Raw genomic sequence first — 26,271 nt, 5'->3', positions numbered from 1 at the left:
CCTACACAGAGCACGAGCCACCTTCTTCCACGGTCAGACTTACCTCGAGGCTACCAAGTGGTCACCCAGTATCTCATCGTTTGTACCTTGTGATATCTCAACCAGGCCCTACTCTTCAGAGATACTGCAGAAACACCAAATACACCAGCTGAACCTCTGTACAGCTTCTCCTCAGGCCCTGTGTTACGTCTCTGAGCCTCTAGTCCACCACCTCTCCCCAAATGAACAAGCTACTCTTTGCCCCAGCTTACCAACCCCTTTCTAAATACTACTGGTTTACCTATAAAAGGAATTAATAAGTTACCTGTACAAAGCAGAAAACAGCTAGGGGGATAGGAGGTTGCCAGCATTGTGACTTATGTCCTATGGACAGGGATGCTGAGGATTATTCTTTATGGATTTGTGCAGGACACAGTCTATGGGCTCCACAGTTTCTTGAGGGGATGGGCTGGAGATTTCTTGTGAACCATTGGTGGGCAAATCATGTCTTAGGTAGGCCCTGTCACTGGGCTTTGGCAGGATGTGTTTCCAGTTACTTGTGCTAACCTCTGCCTTGTACCATTCACATTCCCCATGGGGTAAGAGGTAGGGGGTAGGGGAAGCTGGATATGCTGTACATGTACCAATGTAGTAGTTGGTATAGATCTTGGAAGACTCGGCAACCTTTGAGAGCATCTACATGGCCAGCAGGGCTTTTTCTTGTACCATGGGACTTTGGCCTTGTTACAGAGGGAAACCACTTAAACACCATTTTGGAACTGGAACACCATTTTGCACAGTAGTTTGTGCTTGGCCAGGTGCTTGACAAAGCTGGTATATGGGCATATCTTAGTGCTGGTCTCATATATATGGTGCAGGTCCTCCTCCTCAACATCTGTTGTTGCTGCTCTGTGCTTCTTGGTTCATGACAAGGAGTGAGACTTTTGATAGGGCCCAAATAATTGTCTGTCCTCATATATGGCCAATCCAAATAGTTCTTCCTTCGGCAGCTGATTTTTTTTCTGTGTCCAATAGTATATACAGGTAAAAAACCACACCTTCATGGGGAGCCCAGACAGAAGTGCAGGAGATCATTGACTGAATAGCTCCTACATTTGTGCCTGAACAGCCTAGGCTTATTCTTGGTCTCGTGAGCTTGCACACTGAAAAATTGTTACATTGACATAGGCTGAATAGCACTTTTTTGAATGCCTGCCTGATACAGAAAAAGGAAAATTTGGTGCATTAGGAAGAATATGAAAACCCCCACTTTACATTGCTATCTTCTGTTTCATCAAAGAAATCACAAAGCAGGAGGTCCCAGTGTCCACTTCTAATCTTGTACAAGAAACAGGTGCCAAGTGGCTTTCAAGTTGGTTCATATCGCCCTTAGAGAAAGTAGATGGAGACAGGTTCAGCTGGGACCCCAACTCTTTATGCATCCCATAGCAGCTGCAGGGGCTGCTGCCATGGGACCCATGCCCTAATAAAAAAAAAAAATATATATATATATATATATATATATATATATGTATTTTTTTATATTTTTTAATTTATAAAACAAAAACACAAAAGCACATTAAGAAACAAGGCCAGAGAAGCTATTGGACAGAATATACAGCAATATAAGTCCTGCCAACATAACAATTAATAATATGCCCTTAATTTTTAAAGGAGTAGTCCAGGGAACTGAACTGAATGCGGGGATCCAACAACTAGAGCCCTTCCTGATCTTCAGTATGGAAAGTGGGTACCGGAGCAGGCTGAGGAAAAGTAAGTAGGACAGGCTCCATACAGGAGATCACAGGGGGCCCCAGTGGTCGGACCCCCTGGGATCAAACACGTATGCCCTATCATGTGGATAGGGGATAAAGTCTAATAACTTCAGTTCTCTGAAGTACCCCTTTAAGGCATTTCAGATATCCCCCACAATGTGCACTCTCTCTATAACATGGAGAATGAAGCCTTACACTTGGCATCTACCAATGACTGCTTATTTGTTCTCAGGTAGTACAATTGAACTGTCTACCAATGATGAACTAAAAATAATTAGTTTCACAACAGGCCAACAGGCCATAATATTTTTTTTAACAAACACTAACCTAATAAATGGAAATACACCGTACCTCACCTATAATGAAAAAAAAGCTGATGGAGAACAAGAAGACCAAGTGTGCTCTCCATAATATTTAATGATCAATACTATTATATGAAGTAGGAACGGCAGCTACAAAAACAAATCATAGAAAAAGAAAAATAGGGGGTGCTCCTTGGTATAGTATATCAATTGGTGTGTACCCTCCACCACACCAAAGTGATATACTGACCTGATGAGTTGTCACACCATTATGTGCAACTATGTTGCAAGTATAGGGGTGGTGATGCCTATGGTAGCTGCTGGATGGAGCAGATGAATAATAGTGGAAACACGGACAAAAAGGTGGTCTAAGGGGTGCTGCTTATATAATGGACAGGAGGGACCCCAGGCTAGTACAGGACAACATATAGTTTACTTTGTACAGTCAGGACTTATATTGCTATATATTCTGTCCAATGGCTTCTTTGGCCTTGTTTTTTTATGTGCTTTTGTGTTTTTGTTTTATAAATTTTAAAAATATTTAAAAAAACAAACAAAAAAAAATTAGGGCAAGGGTACCATGACAGCCGCCACTGAAGCTGCTATGGGGCACATAAAGAGTTGGGCCCCAGCTAAAACTGTCTCCACCTTTTTGTCCGTATTTCTGCTAAAAACAGATCATGACACTTGGTACATCCTGCAACCTGTAACTTTAAAAGTATAAAGAATATGTAATTTGTGTAGTAATAATAATAATATTGATAATAATAATAATATTAATAAAAAGTATTATTATTATAAGTAGTAGTAGATTTAATATTTTATATATTTTTTTTATTTCAGTGTTTTTATTATGCTCATTTATTATGCTATTATGCTAATTTTCATTTCTAATTGTCAAACATTATATGTTCTTCTTATTATTAATAATAAAAAATAATACAAATAAAAACCAAATACATGTTCATGTCATGTAACACTTGGTAGAAAGATACAGTCGTTTTATCCTACTGGCACACTAAGGATTAACAGAATAATTAAAATAACTCAGCAGTTGATGGCAATTGTCACATGGTTTTCATGTCCCGGTAGAGAGGTTAGCATAGGACTATGTGTATAGACTCCGGATAGGACCTAGGAGACTGCTGGTTACCTTGTTAGAAGCACTTTGGGATTGTCTCTACTTGCTTTTACTATAGTTTAATTGCATATTGTACAACACTTGTCCCCTGACTCCTGGGGCCCAGATCGCAGGTGTTCAGAACTCTATGTGCTTCCTCCCATTAATTAGAATAAAAATAAGAATAAATTCTAGAGAGACAGGTGACGTTTGTCTAGTGTTTATGCCTTATAGTTATTTCTCCTGTGGGTGTTACATGCTGTCCCTTAGTGTCTCTCCTACTCCCCATTCACTATGACTGAAATAATATTCCTTCCTCCTATTATGAAACCTCCCGGGCTATGGAAGCAAAGTAGAAATTATTTATTATATTTAATGATAGGAGAAGGTTGGCTCATAAACAAGTCAGAAAAAGGTTTACATTTAAACTTAGCTGGAGAGAAGACTCTAGAAACTTAAGGAAATGTAATTCATGCACAGAGATGGTGTCACCTTCATCCTAGAAAGATACAGAAATCTAGTTAGTACAGGTTACTAGTAGGCAAAATGTATATGATACCTTTTGTGTTCAAAAAATAATCTAAACATATATATAAAATTGTAATAATTATAATATGCAAAAAAATAAGTATATGAGTATAATATTATTCATTTAAATACTACTACTACTACTACTACTACTACTAATAATAATAATAATAATAATAATAATAAAGCAAATGTAATACTACTATTGCTACTACTACTAATAATAATAATAAAGTAAATGTAATATTACTACTACTACTACTACTTTTATTTATAATAATAATACTAATACTAACAATAATAGTAGTAATAATAATAATAAATTTTTTATGTAATAATAATATTAATAAAATAGTAATAATAATATGCATGCACCCCATATGATGCACTTGTCACGGTGAGCATTGTGGGACGTGCCCGCATTACCTGCTTCTGTCTCTGGGTCCCGGCGCGCGCCCCACCTCCCAGGGCGCGCGCGCCGGCTGCCTCAGATTTAAAGGGCCAGTGTAACACTAATTGGTGCTTGGTCCTCCTGTTAGTTTATTTAAGGCTGCTCTGCCCCCTCTTCCCTGCCAGATCTTCAGTGCCCCATAGCCTGAGATTAAGCGTTCCCACGTCTGTTGTTTGCCCATGTATTAGACCATTCCGCTCCGTTTCTTGACTTTGCCACCTTGCCGCCTGCTCTAACCTTCTGCTAAGTCCAATTATCCCTCTGCCTCATCCTACTGTACCTCATTTAGCCCAGCTACCTGAGTGGTCGAGTCATACCGGGGGTAGCGACCTGGGTGCCGCCTGCCGCAACAAGCCCATCCTGCTTGCGGCGGCTCTGATGAAGACCACAGGCACCTTAGACTCCGCTCCCTGATATGGCCCAAGTCATCTGCCTCACAGGTCAGTGGATCCACATCCAGCTCCGTTACAGCAAGATCCGGCCATGGATCCCGCTGGGTTACCTCTGCCCGAGAATCCAGATCTTGCTTCCATTGTGGCTCTCTAGTCGCAGCAGTTGGTGCAGCAGGCGCAACAGTTAAACCAATTGTCCGCCATGATGCAGCAGTTGCTTTCAGTCCAGCAACAACCGCAGCAACCACAGCCTTCTTCTGCTCCGGTGATGCCTCCCACTCCTGCAGTCGCCACAGGGTCCAAACTCAGTATGAGGGGATCCTAAGTCTTGCTGTGGTTTTGCGACACAGTGCTCCATGCACATCGAGCTAATGGCTGAACAGTTCCCTACAGAATGAGCGAAGGTGGCCTTTGTCACCAGTCTCTTAACTGGAAGGGCTCTGGCCTGGGCAACCCCATTATGGGATCGCAGTGATCCACTCATGTTACGCCGAGCGCTCCGGGTCCCCGCTCCTCCCCGGAGCGCTCGCAGCGTCCTCTCATTCGCAGCGCCCCGTTCAGACCTCCTGACCGGGTGCGCTGCGATATTATTCCCAGCCGGGATGCGATTCGCGACGCGGGACGCGCCCGCTCGCGATGCGCATCCCGGCTCCCGTACCTGACCCGTTCTCCGTCTGTGTTGTCCCGGCGTGCGGCCCCGCTCCTTAGGGCGCGCGCGCGCCGGGTCTCTGCGATTTAAAGGGCCACTGCGCCACTGATTGGCGCAGCAGGCCTAATCAGTATCTTCACCTGTGCACTCCCTACTTATACCTCACTTCCCCTGCACTCCCTTGCCGGATCTTGTTGCCATTGTGCCAGTGAAAGCGTTTCCTTGTGTGTTCCTAGCCTGTGTTCCAGACCTCCTGCCGTTGCCCCTGACTACGATCCTTGCTGCCTGCCCTGACCTTCTGCTACGTCCGACCTTGCTCTTGTCTGCTCCCTTGTACCGCGCTTATCTCAGCAGTCAGAGAGGTTGAGCCGTTGCCGGTGGATACGACCTGGTTGCTACCGCCGCTGCAAGACCATCCCGCTTTGCGGCGGGCTCTGGTGAATACCAGTAGCAACTTAGAACCGGTCCACCGACACGGTCCACGCCAATCCCTCTCTGGCACAGAGGATCCACCTCCAGCCAGCCGAATCGTGACAACTCACAGCTAGTCTCCAAGCGTTTTTGACAGAATTCCGAGGTGTTTTTGAAGAACTTGCACAAGCTTCTTTCGATGAGACGGCCTTGCTGAGTCTTTCCCAGGGCAGCTCCTCTGTGGGCGAGTATGCCATCCATTTTCGTACCCCTGCATCGGAGCTATCTTGGAAAAGAGGACTTTCTGGCCATATTAAAGATGTCCTTGCTGCCAGGGAGTTGCCATCCACTCTGAGTGACCCCATTTAACTGGCCTCTCGGATTGATATTCGTTTCTCTGAACAATGTGAGGAACAAGTCACGAAAGGGCATCTGCACGACCTCAGCGATTTCCTCGTCTGGCACCAGTCTTCCAGCAACCACTGCAAACTTCTCCGCAGTGGAGGCTATGCAAGTGGATCGGTCTCGCCTTACTCTGCAGGAAAGAACTCGTCGATGAGCTAAGAATCTTTGCCTGTACTGCGCCAGTGCATATAATTTCCTCAGAGACTGTCCTGTGCGTCCTCAGTCACAGGGAAACGCTCACACCTAGGCTTTGTGGGAGAGGCTTCCCTTGGTGTGAATACTTCCTCTCCATGCTTGAATTTCACGGTCCAGCTTTCTCTTCCCCCCAAGGAGAGTATTTCCCTTCTTGCCTTCCTGGACTCTGGTTCCGCGGGAAATTTTATTAATGCTTCCTTGGTACAAATGTATCTTCTGCCAGTTTCTCGCCTCTTGAAGCTTTTGTACATCTCTACGGTTAACGGAGAAGATCTGGACTGTAGTGTGCAATTTCGCACTGAACTGTTGTCTATGCAGGTTGGAGTCTCGCATAAGGAGAACTTGTCCTTTTATGTACTTCCTCATTGTACCTCCGCTTTTCTCCTAGGCCTTCCAGGGCAGCAACTCCATGCTCCGCAGCTAGATTGGAAAACTGGAGAAGTACTCCGTTGGGGACCTTACTGCAACAACAACCGTTTCAAACACGTCCGATTAAATTGGTGTCTCCTTCTACTCCTTTGCCCGGTTTACCATGGTTTCTTCTGGATTTTGCTGACGTCTTCAGTAAGAAAAAAGCTGAAGTCTTACCACCTCATCATCCCTATGATTGCCCTATAGACTTATTGCCTGGGACCACACTTTCCCGGGCAGAATTTACCCGTTGTCCAACCCTGAAACTCAGGCCCTGTCAGAGTACATTCAAGAGGATCTACAAAAGGGCTTTATCAGGAAATCTTCCTCCCCTGCCGGTGCCGTTTTTTTCATTGTAGAAAAGAAAGGCGGTTCTCTGCGACTCTGCATTGATTATCGCGGCTCGAATAAAATTACCGTCCAAAACCGCTATTCTCTCCCGTTAATCTCGGAAATATTTGCTCGTCTACGTGAAATGAGGATTTTCTCCAAACTTGACCTTCCAGGAGCCTATAACTTGATTCGCATATAGGGTGACGAATGGAAGACTGTGTTTAACAGTGATGGACATTTTGAGTACCTTGTGATGCCGTTCGGACTCTGTAATGCTCCAGCAATCTTCCAGGAGTTTGTTAATGATATTTTTCGTGACCTCTTATACTCCTGTGTCGTGGTCGATTTGGACGATATTTTCATCTACTCGCCCAATGTTCAGACACATCGTTCACATTTCAGCCAGGTTTTACAACGCTTCTGTGACAACCATCTCTACGCTAAACTTGAGAAATGTATTTTTGAAAAGACCAGTCTTCCATTTCTGGGTTACATCATTACCAGTCAAGGTCTTCAAATGGACCCTAACAAGTTGTCCACTGTATTGGACGGGCCTCGACCTTCTGGCTTAAGAGCAATCCAGCACTTCCTTGGGTTTGCCAACTACTATCGGCAATTTATTCCTTATTACACCACCTTAGTAGCGCCCATTGTGTCTCTTACGAAGAAGACTTCTAATCCCAAGGTCTGGACTCCAGAGACAGAAAAGGCCTTCAAACAGTTAAAGTCCACCTTTGCTACAGCTCCGGTTTTGACCTCGGCAAATCATTTCTTTTGGAGGTGGATGCTTCTTCAGTCGGTGCTGGTGCTCTGTTAATGCAAAAGTCTTCTAAGGGAAAAATTGTAACCTGTGAATTTTTCTCAAAGACCTTCTCTCTGGCGGAGAAAAATTATACTATTGGAGATCATGAACTCTTGGCCATAAAACTGGCTCTGGAAGAATGGCATCATCTCTTGGAGGGCTCTGTACATCCGATCCCTATATATTCTCATCATAAGAATTTGCTCTATCAACAGACAGCCCAAAGACTCAACCCACGGCAGGCTCGATGGTCTCTGTTCTTCTCCAGATTTGACTTTTACATTCTCTTTCATCCAGCAGAAAAGAATCTACGAGCGGATGCTCTCTCCAGGTCTTCTGACGCTCATGACCGGGAAACTCTTCCTCAGCATATTATTCCTCTTGAGCATCTCATCTCTGTAGCACCAGCAAGACTCCAGCACCTGCCTCCTGGAAAGTCTTACGTATCTCCCTGTTTAAGACTCCAAGTCTTGAAGTGGGGTCATTCCTCTCTCCTGGTCGGTCATTCTGGAATTCGTAAGTCCTTGCAGCTCATCTCCAGACACTATTGGTGGCCTAGTTTAAAACAGGATGTCGTTGATTTTGTCCCTTCCTGTTCGGTCTGTGCCTGGGACAAGATTGTTTGTCCTAAACTAGCAGGTCTTCTACAGCCTTTGCCGGTCCCAGAGCTTCCCTGGACCGATATTGCTATGGACTTCATTAATGACCTTCCGTCCTCCAGCGGCAATACGGTCATCTGGGTGGTAGTAGACCATTTTTCTAAAATGTCTCATTTCATGCCACTGCCTGGACTTCCTTCTGCTCAACAGCTTGCTAAGCTTTTCCTTTGCCACATCTTCCGCCTACATGGACTGCCTTCTCATATTGTATCCGACCGTGGAGTCCAGTTCATCTCCAAGTCCTGGCAGGCCCTCTGTTCACGTCTCCAAGTTAAGCTGGATTTTTCCTCTGCCTATCACCCTCAATCCAAGAACAGGTCGAGAGAGTGAATCAGGTATTAGGAGACTATCTTCGTCATTTCTCCTCTACTTGTCAAAATGGCTGGGTCGAGTTGCTTTCTTGGGCAGAGTTCTGAATCTACTGGGACTTCTGAATCCAGATTCTGAATGCACTGGGACTTCGCCTTTCTTTGTGGTTTATGGACTTAATCCTCGTCCTCCTCTTCCTTTGTCTTCTTCCTCTGGAGTTTCTGCGGTTGATGAGCAAGTGCAGAATTTTTCTACCATCTGGCAAATGACACATTGCTCACTTATGCATGCCACATCTCGTATTAGGTCTCAAGTGGACAAGAAAAGATGTCCTCCTCTCAACTTTTCTCCTGGTGGCAGCTACCTGTGTGGTCGACTCATATCGGGGGTAGCGACCTGGGTGCCACCTACCGCAGCAAGCCCATACTGCCTTGCGGCGGGCTCTGGTGAAGACCAGTGGCACCTTAGACTCTGCTCCCCATTACGGCCCAAGTCATCTGCCTCACAGGTCAGTGGATCCACATCCAGCTCCGTTAGGGTATGTTCACACTGCGGAATTTCCACGGAATTCCGTGAGCGGAATTCCGCAAGTGAAATTCCGTACAGTGAACGTTAGCATCTGTGTGAATGGGTCTTCTGCGAGACCCATACACACTGCGGAATTTCAGCGGCGGACAATTCAGACGCTAAAATTGTTCTGCGCAAAGAAAGAATATGTTCATTCTTTGCACGGAAGTCCGCAAGCACTGCATAGCTGTCAAAGGTGACGGAGCAGTGCTGCGCGGCCCTACCGCCGCCGCTGGCTGCCAGGCTGAATCTCCGCGAGTGGAGATTCAACTACAAATGGGTAGTGTGAACATACCCTTACAGTACTAGTTTCTTTCTTTTTACTTATTTATTAGTTAATCATGATGAAGCTAAAAAACAACTTCTTTATGCTAACATTTTAACATTGTTTGTATAAATACTTAAACCCCATAGTGACCAAACAGTTATTTTTTTATTTTGGCACCTTATAAGAGCTGTATTTTTTCTTTGTTAATGACATAGCCATATGGGTATTTTGTTTTGCAGTACAATTTGTTCTCTTTCATGGCACTAATTTGAGTTTCATGTAACGTATTGATGACTTTTTTTTTGTGATTTTGTCTTTATTTTTTGTGTCTTAAATTATTAGATTGGCATAATAGAAATTGAAACATATTCTAATATGAAAAACAAAAGATTGTGTTGTCACATTTTTTTCTTGATGAAGCTAGGGGGGATTTCTTAACTTTTTTTATTTATTTATTTATTTTTTTGCAGAAAAATTGGTATCATTTTCAGGCAACTTTTGATCATTTTGTTTTTTTGGGACACCAGTTAATAAAATACTGCCATTATAGTTCAGGTCACTATGGTCATGGAAACAACAAATATGTATAAGATATTTTTTATTTGTTTAAGAGCACCAGCTGCCATGGAAACTCATTGGCAACCAGTGATAATCTCCCTTGGTCTGGGGCTCCATACAAGATCTCACCCTGTGGTGTCAATATGATCACAAGAACGGTGAGCAAAATCCCTGAACAATACGGGGGACCTAGTGAATGACCTGCAGAGATCTGGGACCAAAGTAACAAAGTAACACACTACGCTGCCAGGGACTCAAATCATGCAGTGGCAGACGTGTCCCCCTGCTTAAGCCAGTACATGTCAAGGCCCGTCTGAAGTTTGCTAGAGAGCATTTGGATGATCCAGAAGAGTATTGGGAGAATGTCATATGGTCAGATGAAACCAAAGTACAACTTTTTGTTAAAAACTCAATTCGTCATGTTTGGAGGTGAAAGAATGCTGAGTTGCATCCAAAGAACACCATACCTACTGTGACGCATGGGGGTGGAAACATCATGCTTTGGGCAAGGGCATTGAAGATGAAATGTGGCTGGGTCTTTCAGCATGACAATGATCCCAAACACACTGCCTGGGCAATGAAGGAGTGGCTTCGTAAGATGCATTTCAAGGTCCTGAAGTGGCCTAGCCAGTCTCCAGATCTCAACCCCATAGAAAATCTTTGGAGGGAGTTGAAAGTCCGTGTTGCCCAGCGACAGCCCCAAAACATCACCGATGCTCTAGAAAAGATCTACATGGAGGAATGGGCCAAAATATCAGCAGCAGTGTGTGAAAACCTTGTGAAGATACAACAACCTAGGGCCAAAGCCTGGGGCACAAGATCCCTTTAAGGAAAGCCCCCCATGTTTTTTATTTTTTATAAAATGTAACTTTTATTTGATTGATACTGTAATTATTTGATTGATACTGTTCCAGACGTAGAAATGTATTATGGGATAAACCCACACATGATATATCACTGGGGGTCTGCAGTACCCTTATACTGGACTTAATATGTGCTTATTTAAAAACCATGACTTGCCATCCTCTACTAGTTTCAGTGCATCAGCACCATCCTCAGGAGGAGTAACTGTGAAACCTTGTGAAAACAGAAAACATTTGACCTCTGTCATTGCCAACAAAGGGTATATAACAAAGTATTGATATGAACTTTTGTTATTGACCAAATACTTATTTTCCTCCATAATTAGCAAATAAATTATAAAAAAATCAGGCAATGTGATTTTATGGATTTTTTTTTCTCATTATATCTCTCATAGTTGAGATATACTGATGATGAAAATTACAGGCCTCTCTTGTCCTTTTAAAGGGGTTCTCCGGTGCTTACACATCTTATCCCCTATCCCCTATCCCGTGTGACATCATGCTCCGCCCCTCAATGCAAGCTTATGGGAGGGGGCATGACAGCTATCACGCCCCCGCCCGTAGGCTTGCATTGAGGGGCGGAGCATGACGTCACACGGGGGCGGAGGCGTGACGTCACACGCCACCGGCCCTGTGGTCGTCGGTAATCAGACCCAGACTCATGTAATCTCCTTACTACTGGGGTGACACACTGTAACAAACCTCCTCATCATGTAATCTCCTTACTACTGGGGTGACACACTGTAACAAGCCTTCTGCTCATGTAATCTCCTTACTACTGGGGTGACACACTGTAACAAGCCTCCTGCTCATGTAATCACCTTAATACTGGGGTGACACACTGTAACAAACCTACTCCTCATGTAATCTTCTTACTACTGGGGTGACACACTGTAACAAACCACCTCCCCATGTATTCCCCTTACTGCTAGGGTGACACACTGCAACAAACCCCCTCATCATGTAATTACATTACTACTGGAGTGACACACTGTAACAAACCTCCTCCCCATGTATTCTCCTTACTACTAGGGTGACACACTGTAACAAACCTCCTCCTCATGTTATATTCTTACTACTGGGGTGACACACTGTAACAAACCTCCTCCCATGTATTCTCCTTACTGCTAGGGTGACACACTGCAATAAACCCCCTTATCATGTAATTACCTTACTACTGGGGTGACACACTGTAACAAACCTCCTCCCCATGTATTCTCCTTACTACCGGGGTGACACACTGTAACAAACCTCCTTATGTAATCTCCTTACTACTGGGGTGACACACTGCAACAAACCTCCTCCTCATGTAATCTCATTACTACTGGGGTGACACACTGTAACAAACCTCTTCATCATGTAATCTCATTACTACTGGGGTGACACACTGTAAGGGTACGTTCAGACAAGCGGATCCACAGTGTATTTTGCGCTGCGGATCCGCCGCTGAAGGACCACTACATTGTGCCTTTAGATGTGCCTGCCCTGAGCAGCAATACACTGCTACGAGCAGACACACTGAAGCGATGTGCGAGTCGCCACGCATGCGCGGTGTACTCGCACACATCGCGGCCGCACCCCCTGCTCCATGAGCTAGGCCAAGAGCTGTCGCGACATGCGAGTACACAGCGCATTCGCGCCGACTCAGCTCAGCCAATCCGCTCGCTGTAGTTGTGCCCCAGCAGGCCATTGCTGTCGAGACGAGTCCATCCCGGAAGTGGCTGCCAGAGCATTCATTGGGGATGGAAAACTTCACAGGGTAATTCCTCAGGGAGTGAGGTAGGTAAGTATGTGTTTTTTAAATACTAACAATATATAAACAGATAAAAGAATTGCCTTCTAGGTAAATGTTCCTTCATGAAAACCAAAAGTTAAATTTTTTAAAACCATTACAAGGGGTAGAATAGGCACCTAATGCATACAGACTGAGGAGGGGAGTGCACATCATTAAAGGGGTACTCAGGTGAAAAACATTTTTTTAAATCAACTGGTGCCAGAAAGTTACACAGATTTATAAATTTCTTCTATATAAAAATCTTAATCCTTCCAGTACTTATCAGCTGCAGTATGCTCCACAGGATGTTCTTTTCTTTTTAAAGGGGTTCTCCGGTGCTTACACATCTTTTCCCCTATCCAAAGGATAGGGGATAAGATGCCTGATCGCGGGAGTCCCGCCACTGGGGACCCCCGTGAACTTGCACGCGGCACCTGGTTAGTAATCAGTCCACGGAGCGTGTTCGCTCCGGGTCTGATTACCAACGACCACCGGGCCGGCGGCGTGTGACGTCATGCCTCCGCCCCCCTGTGACGTCACGCCTCCGCCCCCGTGTGACGTCACGCCTCCGCCCCCCTGTGGCTCTGCCCCTCAATGCAAGCCTACGGGAGAGGGCGTGACGTCACACAGGGGCGGAGGCATGACGTCACACGCCGCCCGCCCTGTGGTCGCCGGTAATTAGACCCGGAGCGAACACGCTCCGGGGACTGATTACAAACGGGGAGCTGCGTGCATGATGCCGGGGGTCCCCAGTGGCAGGACTCCCGCGATCAGGCATCTTATCCCCTATCCTTTGGATAGGGGAAAAGATGTGTAAGCACCGGAGAACCCCTTTAACTTTCTTTTCTGTCCGACCATAGGGTTCTCTGCTGACACCTCTGCCAGGGTTAGGAACAAATCCCCATAGCAAACCTATCCTGCTCGGTTTTGCACTGGCTCACCTCTTCAAAGTAGTGTAGTACTTAAAGGGGTACTCTGGAGAAATTTTTTTTTTTTAATCAACTGGTGCCAGAAAGTTAAACAATTTGTAAATGACTTCTATTAAAAAATCTTTACCCTTCCAGTACGTTTTAGCAGCTGTATGCTACAGAGTAAATTCTTTTCTTTTTGAATTTCTTTTTTGTCTTGTCCACAGTGCTCTCTGCTGACACCTCTGTCCTTGTCAGGAACTGTCCAGAGCAGCATAGGTTTGCAATGGGGATTTTCTCCTGATCTGGACAGTTCCTGACACGGACAGAGGTGTCAGCAGAGAGCACTGTGGACAAGACAAAAAAGAAATTCAAAAAGAAAAGAATTTCCTCTGTAGCATACAGCCGCTAAAAAGTACTGTAAGGGTAAACATTTTTTATAGAAGTAATTTACAAATCTGTTTAACTTTCTGGCACCAGTTGATTTAAAAAAAAAAAAATATGTTTTCCACTGGAGTACCTCTTTAAATGGAGTACACCTGGGGTTAACAGAACAAAAGAATGAATTGGTAAAATTATTTACAAGAAGACTAAGCACCAGTACGCAGACAAAAGCTACTACAATTTAAGGTTATATAAAAAGAGAGATAAAAAACAGTAAGGGGGCGTCCCCCGAAACGTCACGTCAGACCTCTGGTGATCTTCTGGTGTGTTCGATCTCTGCCAGTACATGTAAATGTTGAACCTACTGATGTGTTTAATTCTGAAGGAACAGAAAAATATTGATTAAGGATGAAGAAATGAATCATCTAATCGTAAGTGTTTCTCTACAAGTATCTAAGGGAATGCTGCTGAACCTACACCAAAACCCATACAACATAAAGATAAAAACAGTAATGCAATTGTAATATTGCCCCTTTAAAAAAATGCTTTATGAGACCACCCCTCTGATACACGATTCAGTCTTGAGCTCCACATTGTAAAAAGGTTACAGCAGAGTTGGGTAGTACATTAAAGGGGTACTCTGCTGCTCAGTGTTTGGAACAAACTGTTCTGAATGCTTGAGCCGGGAGCTTGTGATGTCATAGCCCCGCCCCTCGTGATGTCACGCCCCGCCCCCTCAATGCAAGTCTATGGGAGGGGGCGTGAACGTTGTCACGCCCCCTCCCATAGACATGCATCGAGGGGGCGTGGCGTGATGTAGTGAGGGGGCGGGGCTATGAAGTCACGATCTCCCGGCGCCGGCTCCAAACGCTGAGCAGTGGAGTACCCCTTTAATAAATCGAATGCAAAGTGTTTCTTACAATCAGAGACCCGAAACACTGGTTTGCTCAGTTTGGATTGGTGATCTTATTAACTCCTTAGAGCCATGCATTTATGATGTCGGCCCTACATAGTTAGTACCATCTGAAGTGCGTATTGGTTGTGTTTGTAAGGAAATATTTTTATTGTGCAAAAGTAGACAAACATGCATATATATATATATATATATATATATATATATATTATATAAATGTGATATTTCTGTAATCATTGTTACCAGAAGAATAACATATCCATGTATAATATACACTGAACGTTGTAAAAATAAAATCAAAAAGACATGATTGAATTGCTGTATTTTATCCCATTTGTGAAATAAATTACTAAAATCCATTTTCAGCAGTTGGCAGGGTTTCCATTCTGTGATATAAAGTGCATCGTTTGCAGATTTTTGCTCTGTTGTGTTTTTGTTGTTTAAGTCACCAAGGCTTGACATGGTGTTGTGTCTTTTTTTTTTAAATATGTAGAAATTATAAATAAAAAATATTTATGTGAACCAGTCCTCAAAAGCACAGGGGAGAGAAAAAGGAAAAGACTAGTGGAGATGGGATCCAAGAAATGGTCTTTATTATATAAAAAGGATATATATGGCCAATCGCCTAGCAGGGCCCTTGCTAAAGGCGAATGGAATATACTGGGTAAAAAATAGATATAATAAAAAATACAGAATATAGTAGGATTAAAATGAGATAAATATGATGGGTAAGTAGCACCAAAGAAAATTCATTAATTAAATATCTGCTGCATATATCAGGAGAAAACGTTCTCAGTCCATATAATTCATAGGGATATTTCAATGAAAAATCCACAAGAAATGTCCAGAATGAAAAGTCACAATTAGTTTGGGTGTGTCCGGAGTAACGATATATGGTAGTGAGTGTAGCCACAATAGCTACAATAGGAAATTCATGGACAGGTAATGCAGACAATGTGGCAAACACTGTCAGCGATGAAGATGTCAAGTCTCGGTGCACAGCACCACTCACCCTCCTTTGGAGTCCTCAGGTCCGGGCTGGCACGGCTGAGTCCGGCACTCTGGATATCAATGCCCGCCTGGGTGGTATGCTGGGTGAATGGCTGAATCTCCGGGGGTCCGAGTATCCTTGGCTGGCACGGGAGGCGTCCGGCCTTGGGGAGGATGATGTCCAGGAGTAACTCTGCCGACCGGGGCTGTGAGAGGATGCAGGTAACAGGTGGTGCGGATTGCACGTATGAATAAGGTGCTAACAGCGCGCGTGCAGCAGTGGTCCCGGAATCGTGGGCATCCAGCTGTTGCAATTGGAATATGGCAGATACAGTCTATTTGAAGTGATATACACTTATGGATAAGGTGCAGATAATGGGCTATTATCTGCACCTTATCCATAAGTGTATATCACTTCAAATAGACTGTATCTGCCATATTCCAATTGCAACAGCTGGATGCCCACGATTCCGGGACCACTGCTGCACGCGCGCTGTTAGCACCTTATTCATACGTGCAATCCGCACCACCTGTTACCTGCATCCTCTCACAGCCCCGGTCGGCAGAGTTACTCCTGGACATCATCCTCCCCAAGGCCGGACGCCTCCCGTGCCAGCCAAGGATACTCGGACCCCCGGAGATTCAGCCATTCACCCAGCATACCACCCAGGCGGGCATTGATATCCAGAGTGCCGGACTCAGCCGTGCCAGCCCGGACCTGAGGACTCCAAAGGAGGGTGAGTGGTGCTGTGCACCGAGACTTGACATCTTCATCGCTGACAGTGTTTGCCACATTGTCTGCATTACCTGTCCATGAATTTCCTATTGTAGCTATTGTGGCTACACTCACTACCATATATCGTTACTCCGGACACACCCAAACTAATTGTGACTTTTCATTCTGGACATTTCTTGTGGATTTTTCATTGAAATATCCCTATGAATTAGGCTGGGTTCACACTACGTTTTTGCCATACTGTTTTCAATCCGTTTTTCTAAAGAAAACCGTATGGCAAAAAAACGGATGGAACAGTATGGAAAAAAGTAAACCGTATGCGTTTTTAAACAGTATACTGTTTTTAAAAGTGCATACAGTTCCGTCAGTTTTTATTTTAAAAAAACCCATACGTTTTTGAAAATGTTGTCCATTTTTAATGGGAGGGGTCTTGGGTGGGGACTTTAGGATGCAAATGCGCATGTGCAAAGTAAAAACGTATACGTTTTTCCCGTATGGAACCGTATACATGTGCGTTTCCCATTGACGTCCATGTTTAAAAAAACGTATGCGGTTGCAGTACGTTTTTTAAACCGGAGTCAAAACCGTGGTTGACCACAATTTTGTCTCCGGTTTAAAAACCGTACTGCAACCGCATACGTTTTTTTTAACATGGACGTCAATGGGAAACGCACATGTATACGGTTTCATACGGGAAAAACGTATACATTTTTACTTTGCACATGCGCATTTGAATCCTAAAGTCCCCACCCAAGACCCCTCCCATTAAAAATGGACAAAATTTTCAAAAACGTATGGGTTTTTTTAAAATAAAAACTGACGGAACTGTATGCACTTTTAAAAACAGTATACTGTTTAAAAACGCATACGGTTTACTTTTTTCCATACTGTTCCATCCGTTTTTTTGCCATACGGTTTTCTTTAGAAAAACGGATTGAAAACAGTATGGCAAAAACGTAGTGTGAACCCAGCCTTACATGGACTGAGAACGTTTTCTCCTGATATATGCAGCAGATATTTAATTAATGAATTTTCTTTGGTGCTACTTACCCATCATATTTATCTCATTTTAATCCTACTATATTCTGTATTTTTTATTATATCTATTTTTTACCCAGTATATTCCATTCGCCTTTAGCAAGGGCCCTGCTAGGCGATTGGCCATATATATCCTTTTTATATAATAAAGACCATTTCTTGGATCCCATCTCCACTAGTCTTTTCCTTTTTCTCTCCCCTGTGCTTTTGAGGACTGGTTCACATAAATATTTTTTATTTATAATTTCTACATATTACATTAGGCCTTTTGGGTGAAGGCAACACCTTTAACCTCAAGCACATTATTTCTTTTATCCTAAGTGAGCTACACATATTTTACATTTTTTTTTAAATAGTTTTTTGTGGTTTTTGTTGTTTTGCTTCTCTTCCTGCATTGGTATTGTCTACTCCCCTCCGTGGTCCCTTGCTGGCTGTGAAGGGGGAAGTTTTGTTTCAGATTTCCGGGTTGCCCTTGATGGAGCATGTGCTTTGGTGAGTGGATTTGGGATGGGGTGGTTTCAAGCTGTCCTTGCCCCTTCCCCTCTGAAAATACAGATTACCCCACAAAACACAAGCCCTCATAAGACTACCTGAACAGAAAAAAGTTATGGCTTTTTGACTGCAATAGCACAAAAAAAGAAGTAACGTCCTCAAGGGTCAACACAGCTATGTCCTCTCAACTGGTGCCAGAAAGTTAAACAGATTTGTAAATTACTTCTATTAAAAAAAATCTTAATCCTTCCAGTACTTATCAGCTGCTGTTATGATCCACAGGAAGTTCTTTTCTTTTTGAATTTGCTTTCTGCCTGACCACAGTGGTGTCAGCAAAGAGCACTGTGGTCAGGCAGAAAGGAAATTCAAAAAGAAAATAACTCCCTGTGGATCATAACAGCAGCTGATAAGTATTGGAAGGATTAAGATTTTTCAATAGAAATAATTTACAAATCTGTTCAACTTTCTGGAACCAATTGATTTAAAAAACATGTTTTTTCAGTGGAGTACCCCTTTAAAGGGGTATAGCCAACTCAGACATTTATTGCGTATTAACAGATATGCCATAAATTCCTGACTGATGCGGGTCCCAGAAGATCCCCTCTCCAGAACAGGGTCCGGTTGCTCACTTGCTTAGCTTTGAATGTGGAGAATAGTGCACATGCCCAGCCACCTCTCCATTCATTCGTCTCCAGGGAGGGAATTTGAGGTTAGTGAGGTCATTAGTTCTGCGTGGAGACGGTTGAGGAGTTTAAGAAATTCCATACAGCTTTCCTGTCCCTTGCTGATGATCGTATGTAAAGTCTTCCTGATCTGATTCTGGATGGAGCCAAGTTTTATGGTGTCTAGTTCTTCTTGGGTGATCGTACGTTTAGAAAGAAGGACATCTAAAACCTCACTCAGGTCAGGTTTGGCTTGAACAATCTGGGGAAAGTTTGACTCTAAGAAATCTAAAAAGATTAAAAAAAAAAAAAAAAAAAAAAGGTTATAGAATTGTTGTTTCTGAGGCTGTGATAAACACAAAAGTTACTATAATATAAAGTTTGTGAGCCCTTAAAGAGGTACTCAACTGTAAAACATATTTTTTTTTTTATCAACTGGTGCCATAAAGTTAAACAGATTTGTAAATTACTTCTATTAAAAAATCCTTATAATTTACAAATCTGTTTAACTATCTGGAGCCAGTTGATATATAAAAATATTTTTTTTTTCCTGGATAACCCCTTTAAAATGTTAACATATGTTTTAAGCCTACCCGGGGTGGGCAATTCGGCCGAAAATTAAGCCCAAGCGAGCATTAAGCCCAAGCGAGTTTTAAATCAGAGCATATATCCTTCTATGTAGCAAGTGTAGGCCAGCTCACCCTCTTACGCTGAGTGCACGGACTGGCACGGACCACTCCAGAATAGCAGACATTGAAGAAGAAGATTGACGGGCACAAAACCCATATGAAGGATGAATGCTTTATTCAGTAAAATCCAATGTGCACCAACGGGACATCACAGGGTGACGCGTTTCGGCCTCACGCAGGTCTCCTGCGTGAGGCCGAAACGCGTCACCCTGTGATGTCCCGTTGGTGCACATTGGATTTTACTGAATAAAGCATTCATCCTTCATATGGGCTTTGTGCCGGACTATCTTCTCCTTCCTATATCCTTCTGTATGGTATATGATCTTTAGCTAATTTGTTTTTATGTATGATTAGAAGTTGGATTATATTTTAGGACAAATGTATTCCACAACCGTGAAAATGTTAAAGGTATAACAAACTTTCTTCCACTACTAGGTGTCATGGCAGATAGTATGTACATGGCTACATGAAATAAGTGAAAAGAGGATCCAATGAGAGTAAACTACACACTTAGTAAAAACTACACAGGACAAATGTGGAATGAAATCCTATCTTTACCTTTTGCATCTACGTTGTCTTCCCTGGAGGACTCTGGGGAAACAGGTGTATTATGGGCCTGAAAAGAGTCAGAATGGTCATACAACTGAAGCAGGATTCCACCTTTCCATACAGTCGCCATATAGTCATACAGACGAGATGTCACAAACTTCTCTACATAAACATTCAAGCTCATACTGGCCAAGCCTCTATGGTAACGGCTAGAGCTAAAAGGAGATTGGATGCTGTGGGGCGATACTGGCATTGCTTATCCTTGGAGGGATTGGGCATTTTAGATACTTTGGTGATTCTGCCACTTCTGTAGGCCAACATTTTTTTTTTTTAAATCAACTGGTGCCAGAAAGTTAAACAGATTTTTAAATTATGCATCTGATGAAGGGTCACATAACCTGAAACGCGTCATGTTGCTTATCCAGGAGGTTTTATTGTTTGTATTTTGAGACGCCAATGTCGACGTTTTATATGGATTACGAATAAAGGTGAAGTTTATTATACCGCTGGCTTCAGCACTCACTCTTCTTCAAGATTTGTAAATTACTTCTATTTAAAAATCTTAATCCTTCCCGTACTTATCAGCTGCTGTATGTTCTAGAGGAAGTTCTTTTCTTTTTGAATTTCCTTTTTGTCTGACCACAGTGCTCACTGCTGACATCTCTGTCCATTTCAGGAACTGTCCAGAACAATATAGATTTGCTATGGGGATTTGCTCCTACTATGGGCAGTTCCTAAAATGGACAGAGGTGTCAGCAGAGAGCACTGTGGTCAGACGGAAAGGAAATTCAAAAAGAAAAGAACATCCTGTGGAGCATTTAGACGCTGATCAGTACTGGATGGTATGGTAAATATCTGTTTAACTTTCTGGCACCAGTTGATTTAAAAAATGTTTTCCAGTGGAGTACCCCTTTAATGTAATGTATTAGGCCAGCTTGAAGCATTATTGCCACAAAAAAATATATATACTCTTGTTTTTGCTATTGTTACTTTGAAAGGGGTTATCCACTGTGGACAATGTCTACTTGTCATAAGTCTCTCTTGACAAAAACATGTCCTCTTGTTAAGACTCCCAGTGATCAGCTGTAATCTGTAGGGAACATGTCAGTAAGTAACACATTTCCATGCGGTGCCACCACTGGATTATTTAGCATTTATACCGTTCCCTATTAAATCAATTGACTGTTTATGTATTAGAGGACAAGACAGGTCCTCTGGAGGAAGAGACACTCTTCATTACTGCTCTCCACTATGGCCAAGAGATAATCATCCTCAACAGGTGGCTTTCCTCTATTAGGCTGCGTTCACACGGCCGTCTAGACACGTCCCGTTTTTCTTCCATCAAAAAAAAAAATGGACTTAAAAAAAAAAAAACGGACAATAACGGATGCAAACAGATTTTATCCGTTTGTATCCATTATTGTTCAGTTAATAAACCCAAAAACATTTTTGGTCTGAGTATGCTCAGAAGTAAAAACGGATCAAAAAACAGATTAAAAAAACGGATGCAAATGGATGACATTAAAGGCTCATCCGTTTTCCATAGACTTCAATGTAAAATTTACTGTTTCATTTTTTTCTTCCGTTTTTTTGACAGAAGAAAAAATACTGCATGTGCCATTTTTTCTGCCATAAAAAAACGGAAATGAGTGCAGATGGGTACAAACAGATGTAAACGGATTGTAAAAAAAATCCCATTGACATGAATGGGATTGTTTTTTAAACCGTTTTTAATCTGTTAAGAGTCTGCAAGAACGGAAACAAAACGGGGATATAAAAACGGGGTCAGACGGCCATTTGAATGCACCCTTACATTTCTAATATGTTTATGAAGATGTGTTGTTGCTGTTTTTTTCATTTGTTTGTTTTTTAATTGGACATCCCTATTAAGACGGGGATCTTAAAATAAAAACATTTCTGACTTTCACATTTAAAGGGGCTCGAGAAAGTTAAACAGATTTATAAATTACTTCTATGAAAAAAATCTTAATCCTTCCAATAATTATCAACTGCTGAAGTTGAGTTGTTCTTTTATGTCTGGCAACAGTGCTCTCTGCTGACATCTCTGCTTGTCTCGGGAACTGCACACAGTAGAAGAGGTTTGCTATGGGGATTTGCTTCTACTCTCGACAGTTCCCGAGACAGGTGTCGTCAGAGAGAACTTAGACAGAAAAGAACAACTCAACTTCAGCAGCTTATAAGTACTGAAAGGGTTAAGATTTTTTAATAGAAGAAACTTATAAATCTGTTTAACTTTCTGGAGCCAGTTGATATATAATTTTTATTTTTTTTCCTGGATAACCTCTTTAATAATAAGATCCTGAACAGCATGGACATATTTCTTGTACAATCTCTTCTAGTGGTTTATATCTAGTGTGATGTAGCATATTCTTGTGGCATACATTCTTGTCTCTCTCACACAGTACATCAAACTTACGTGTGCTCCCCTCTTTTCGGCTAGCTGTAGGATTTCTCTAAAATTGTTTACACTGAGGGAATAGGTGTCTACAGATAAATGCAAAAAGAATGGTTATTTCTGACACATAAAATCACACTGATAAATGACTAGAAGGAGTTAAACCTCTATATTCACAAACCTGGAATAGTAGGCCTAAGACTTGATGTTCTTCCACCATCAGGATTGTCTAAAGCCTGTAAGAACAATCCAATTAATTTTGTCAAAAATAAATGTCTTTTTGATAAATGATAATCTTTAAGTGCACTTCCAGTTTACAGTAGACAATGTAAAAGCATTTCTTACATAGTTACATACCGTATTTATCGGCGTATAACACGCACTTTTTAGGCTAAAATTTTTAGCCTAAAGTCTATGTGCGTGTTATACGCCGATACACCCCCAGGAAAGGCAGGGGGAGAGAGGCCGTCGCTGCCCGCTTCTCTCCCCCTGCCTTTCCTGGGGTCTAGAGCACTGCTGTCGGCCCTTTTCACCCCCTGGTTAGCCAGGGAGAGAGAAGCGGCGTCGACAGCCAGGGGGAGAGAAGGGGCAGCGGCACCCATTGCCGGCGCCGCTGCCCCGTTGCCTCCCCCCATCCCCGGTGGCATAATTACCTGAGTCGGGTCCGCGCTGCTCCAGGCCTCCGTCGTGCGTCCCCGGCGTCATTGCTATGCGCTGAACGGCGCGGCGCATGACGTCAGAGCGCCGCGCCGTGCATAGCAACGACGCTGGGGACGCACGACGGAGGCCTGGAGCAGCGCGGACCCGACTCAGGTAATTATGCCACCGGGGATGGGGGAGGCAACGGGGCAGCGGCGCCGGCAATGGGTGCCGCTGCCCCTTCTCTCCCCCTGGCTGTCGGCGCCGCTTCTCTCCCCCTGGCTATCGGCGCCGGCACCGATAGTCAGGGAGACAGAACGGGCAGCGGCGCCGATAACCAGGGGGTGAAAAGGGCCGACAGCAGCGCTCTAGACCCCAGGAAAGGCAGGGGGAGAGAAGCGGGCAGCGACGGCCTCTCTCCCCCTGCCTTTCCTGGGGGTATATCGGGGTATACACGCGCACACACGCACCCTCATTTTATCATGGATATTTGGGTAAAAAACTTTTTTTACCCAAATATCCTTGGTAAAATGAGGGTGCGTGTTATAGGCCGGTGCGTGGTATACCCCGATAAATACGGTAGTTTGTAAGGTTAAAAAAAGACAAGAGTCCATCGAGTTTAAAGGGGTTATCCAGGAAAAAACTTTTTTTTATATATCAACTGGCTCCAGAAAGTTAAACAGATTTGTAAATTACTTCTATTAAAAATCTTAATCCTTTCAGTACTTATGAGCTTCTGAAGTTAAGATTGTTCTTTTCTGTCTAAGTGCTCTCTGATGACACGTGTCTCAAGAACCGCCCAGTTTAGAAGAGGTTTGCTATGGGGATTTGCTTCTAAACTGGGCGGTTCCCCAGACACGTGTCATCAGGAAGCACTTAGACAGAAAAGAACAACTCAACCTCATCAGCTCATAAGTACTGAAAGGATTAAGATTTTTTAATAGAAGTAATTTACAAATCTGTTTAACTTTCTGGAGAAAGTTGATTGATATGTATATATATATATATATATATATATATATATATATATATATTTAAAAAAAAAGTTTTTTCCTGGAATACCACTTTAACCTAGAACCCTAATGTGTTGATCCAGAGGAAGGCAAAAAATGCCAATTGCCCCATGTGAAGAAAAAATCCTTCCCCACTCGAATATGGCATCAGAATGAATCCCTGGAGCAGGTTCTATCCACATAAGTTGTGGAAGGATTCCAGAGCACAGATCTCCCATGTTTCTCTGTGCTATACTATCACATCAAGAGTGTAAATTATGCTTTTTACAATAAGGGTACATTCACACTACGGAATTCCACGGGCGGAATTCCGCGGTGTGAACTTATCATTAGTGTGAAGGGGTCTCCGCGTGACCCGTTCACACTGTGGAATTTCAGCGGCTGAATTGTCCACCGTTGAAATTCCGCACTGTGAACGGGTCACGCGGAGACCTATTCACACTAATGTTAAGTTCACACTGCGGAATTCCACGCAAAGAGAGAACATGTTCATTCTTTGCGCGGATTCCGCTAGCACTGCATAGCCATCAGTGCCGCGCGGCCCTAGCGCTGAAGTATTTTCCGCAGTGTGAACACACCCTAAGTAGGGATTGAACTTGTGACACAGTCACATCCTCTCCTCACAGGAGGTCCCCTATAGAAGTTTTCAAAATGTATTACGATTAAGAGTCGTAGGACTCGAAACACGTCTATCTGAGCATTCCCTGTCATGTTCTTGTGATTTTTCTATTATTTGTTATACCCTTTTTTGGATCCTCAATAAAAAGAAGCTTTTGTTTTCAAGAAGTTTTGATGTTTTTAATACTGTGGGCATCTCCCATGGAACATTATAGGGGTACTCCGGTGCTTAGACATCTTATCCTCTATCCAAAGGATAGGGGATAAGATGCCTGATCACGGGGGTCCCGCCGCTGGGGACCCCCGTGATCTTGTACACCGCACCCCGTTAAAATAAGACCCTGGAGCGGCTCCGCCCCCGTGTGACATCACGCTCTGCCCCCTCAATGCAAGCCTATGGGAGGGGGCGTGACAGTAATCAGACCCGGAGCGAACACGCACCGGGGACTGATTCTAACGGGGTGCGGCGTGCAAGATCACGGGGTCCCTAGCGGCGGGACCCCGCCATCAGGCATCTTACCCCCTATCCTTTGGATAGGGGATAAGATGCCTAAGCACCGGAGTACCCCTTTAAAGGAGTAGTGTGGTGCAGCAAAACGTATCCCCTATCCAAAGGGACCCCCACGATCTCTTGCACAGCACCTTGGCTCTCCCCAGGAACAGAAGGTGTCAACCCATGCATAAAGCGGTGGCCGACACGCCCGCTCCTTGCGGAAATACCCAAATGCCAGCAGTTGGACCCCCTGCGATCAGACACTTACACCCTTTCCTTTTTGATAGGGGATAAGTTGTACTGCACCACAGTACTTACTTCTTTAAGTAGAAAAAAAATCTGTGAATATTGCTATCCATGGGGGTCAGTACACGATTATCATTTCTGTAAAATAGTTTGCTGTACCTGAAAATGTGCAGAGTTATGTTTTTTGAGTTCATCCAAAATCTTAATAATTTCATTGTGAATCTCACCAGCGTAGGCCAAATTCATCTCATCGGTCCGTTTAATAATGGCTGCAATACAGAGAGAACCAAGAAGATGATCGTGGACACAAAAACACAATACAATCTTCTAGACATAAGGCATAATACTCTATCAAAGAGGAGTTAATGAGCAAAACTGTGACCACCCAGGATGCTGGTACTATGAGGCAGCCTTGTATATTTGGGAAAATTGCTTTTCAAATAAATCGCACCCCAGACACAGCACCGTCTCGCGCACACCGTCTGTGCGCGAGACGGTGCTGTAGCCCACGACTACCTCCTTTCCTGTTCCCCTGCACTCCTGATGTCTGTTACCTGGATGTTCGCAATAAAGTCAAGTTTTATACTGCTGAAGTGGTGAGTGCACTTGTTCTATCTTTTTCATACCTACAGAACAAAATCAGCTTTTCCCAGAAAAGCTATTACATTTTAATAGTAAATTTCCCTTATTTCCTTCAGAAGTCTTAGTCACATGGATAGACCTTTTAAGTTAAA

At 43.4% G+C, this 26,271-nt stretch overlaps 1 protein-coding gene across 3 annotated transcripts in view; it reads right to left on the bottom strand.

Moving 5' to 3' along the window:
- Positions 1–2,963: 2,963 nt before the first annotated feature.
- The window catches only part of LOC130295552 (receptor-interacting serine/threonine-protein kinase 4-like), a 34,554-nt gene continuing 11,246 nt past the window's right edge, over positions 2,964–26,271 (bottom strand). Inside the window, exons 6-12 of one of the 3 annotated variants that reach the window (XR_008848905.1) lie at positions 25,697–25,806; positions 22,710–22,764; positions 22,550–22,617; positions 20,122–20,179; positions 18,842–19,162; positions 14,351–14,422; positions 2,964–3,675 (exon numbers count right to left, since the gene is read on the bottom strand). Coding sequence is in view for 1 of the 3 variants with exons in the window: in XM_056546391.1 (XP_056402366.1) it covers positions 18,894–19,162; positions 20,122–20,179; positions 22,550–22,617; positions 22,710–22,764; positions 25,697–25,806 (560 nt within the window). In the remaining 2 variants the exon portion in view is untranslated. Of the gene's footprint in view, positions 3,676–14,331; positions 14,423–18,632; positions 19,163–20,121; positions 20,180–22,549; positions 22,618–22,709; positions 22,765–25,696; positions 25,807–26,271 lie in introns of those variants that run through there. The other 2 variants (XR_008848904.1, XM_056546391.1) reach the window with 2 other exon arrangements.

The sequence above is a fragment of the Hyla sarda genome, chromosome 11, assembly GCF_029499605.1.
Source record: "Hyla sarda isolate aHylSar1 chromosome 11, aHylSar1.hap1, whole genome shotgun sequence".
NCBI lineage: Eukaryota > Metazoa > Chordata > Amphibia > Anura > Hylidae > Hyla > Hyla sarda.
Note: the sequence above shows the minus strand (reverse complement) of the source record. Positions and strands in the feature narration are given on the sequence as shown.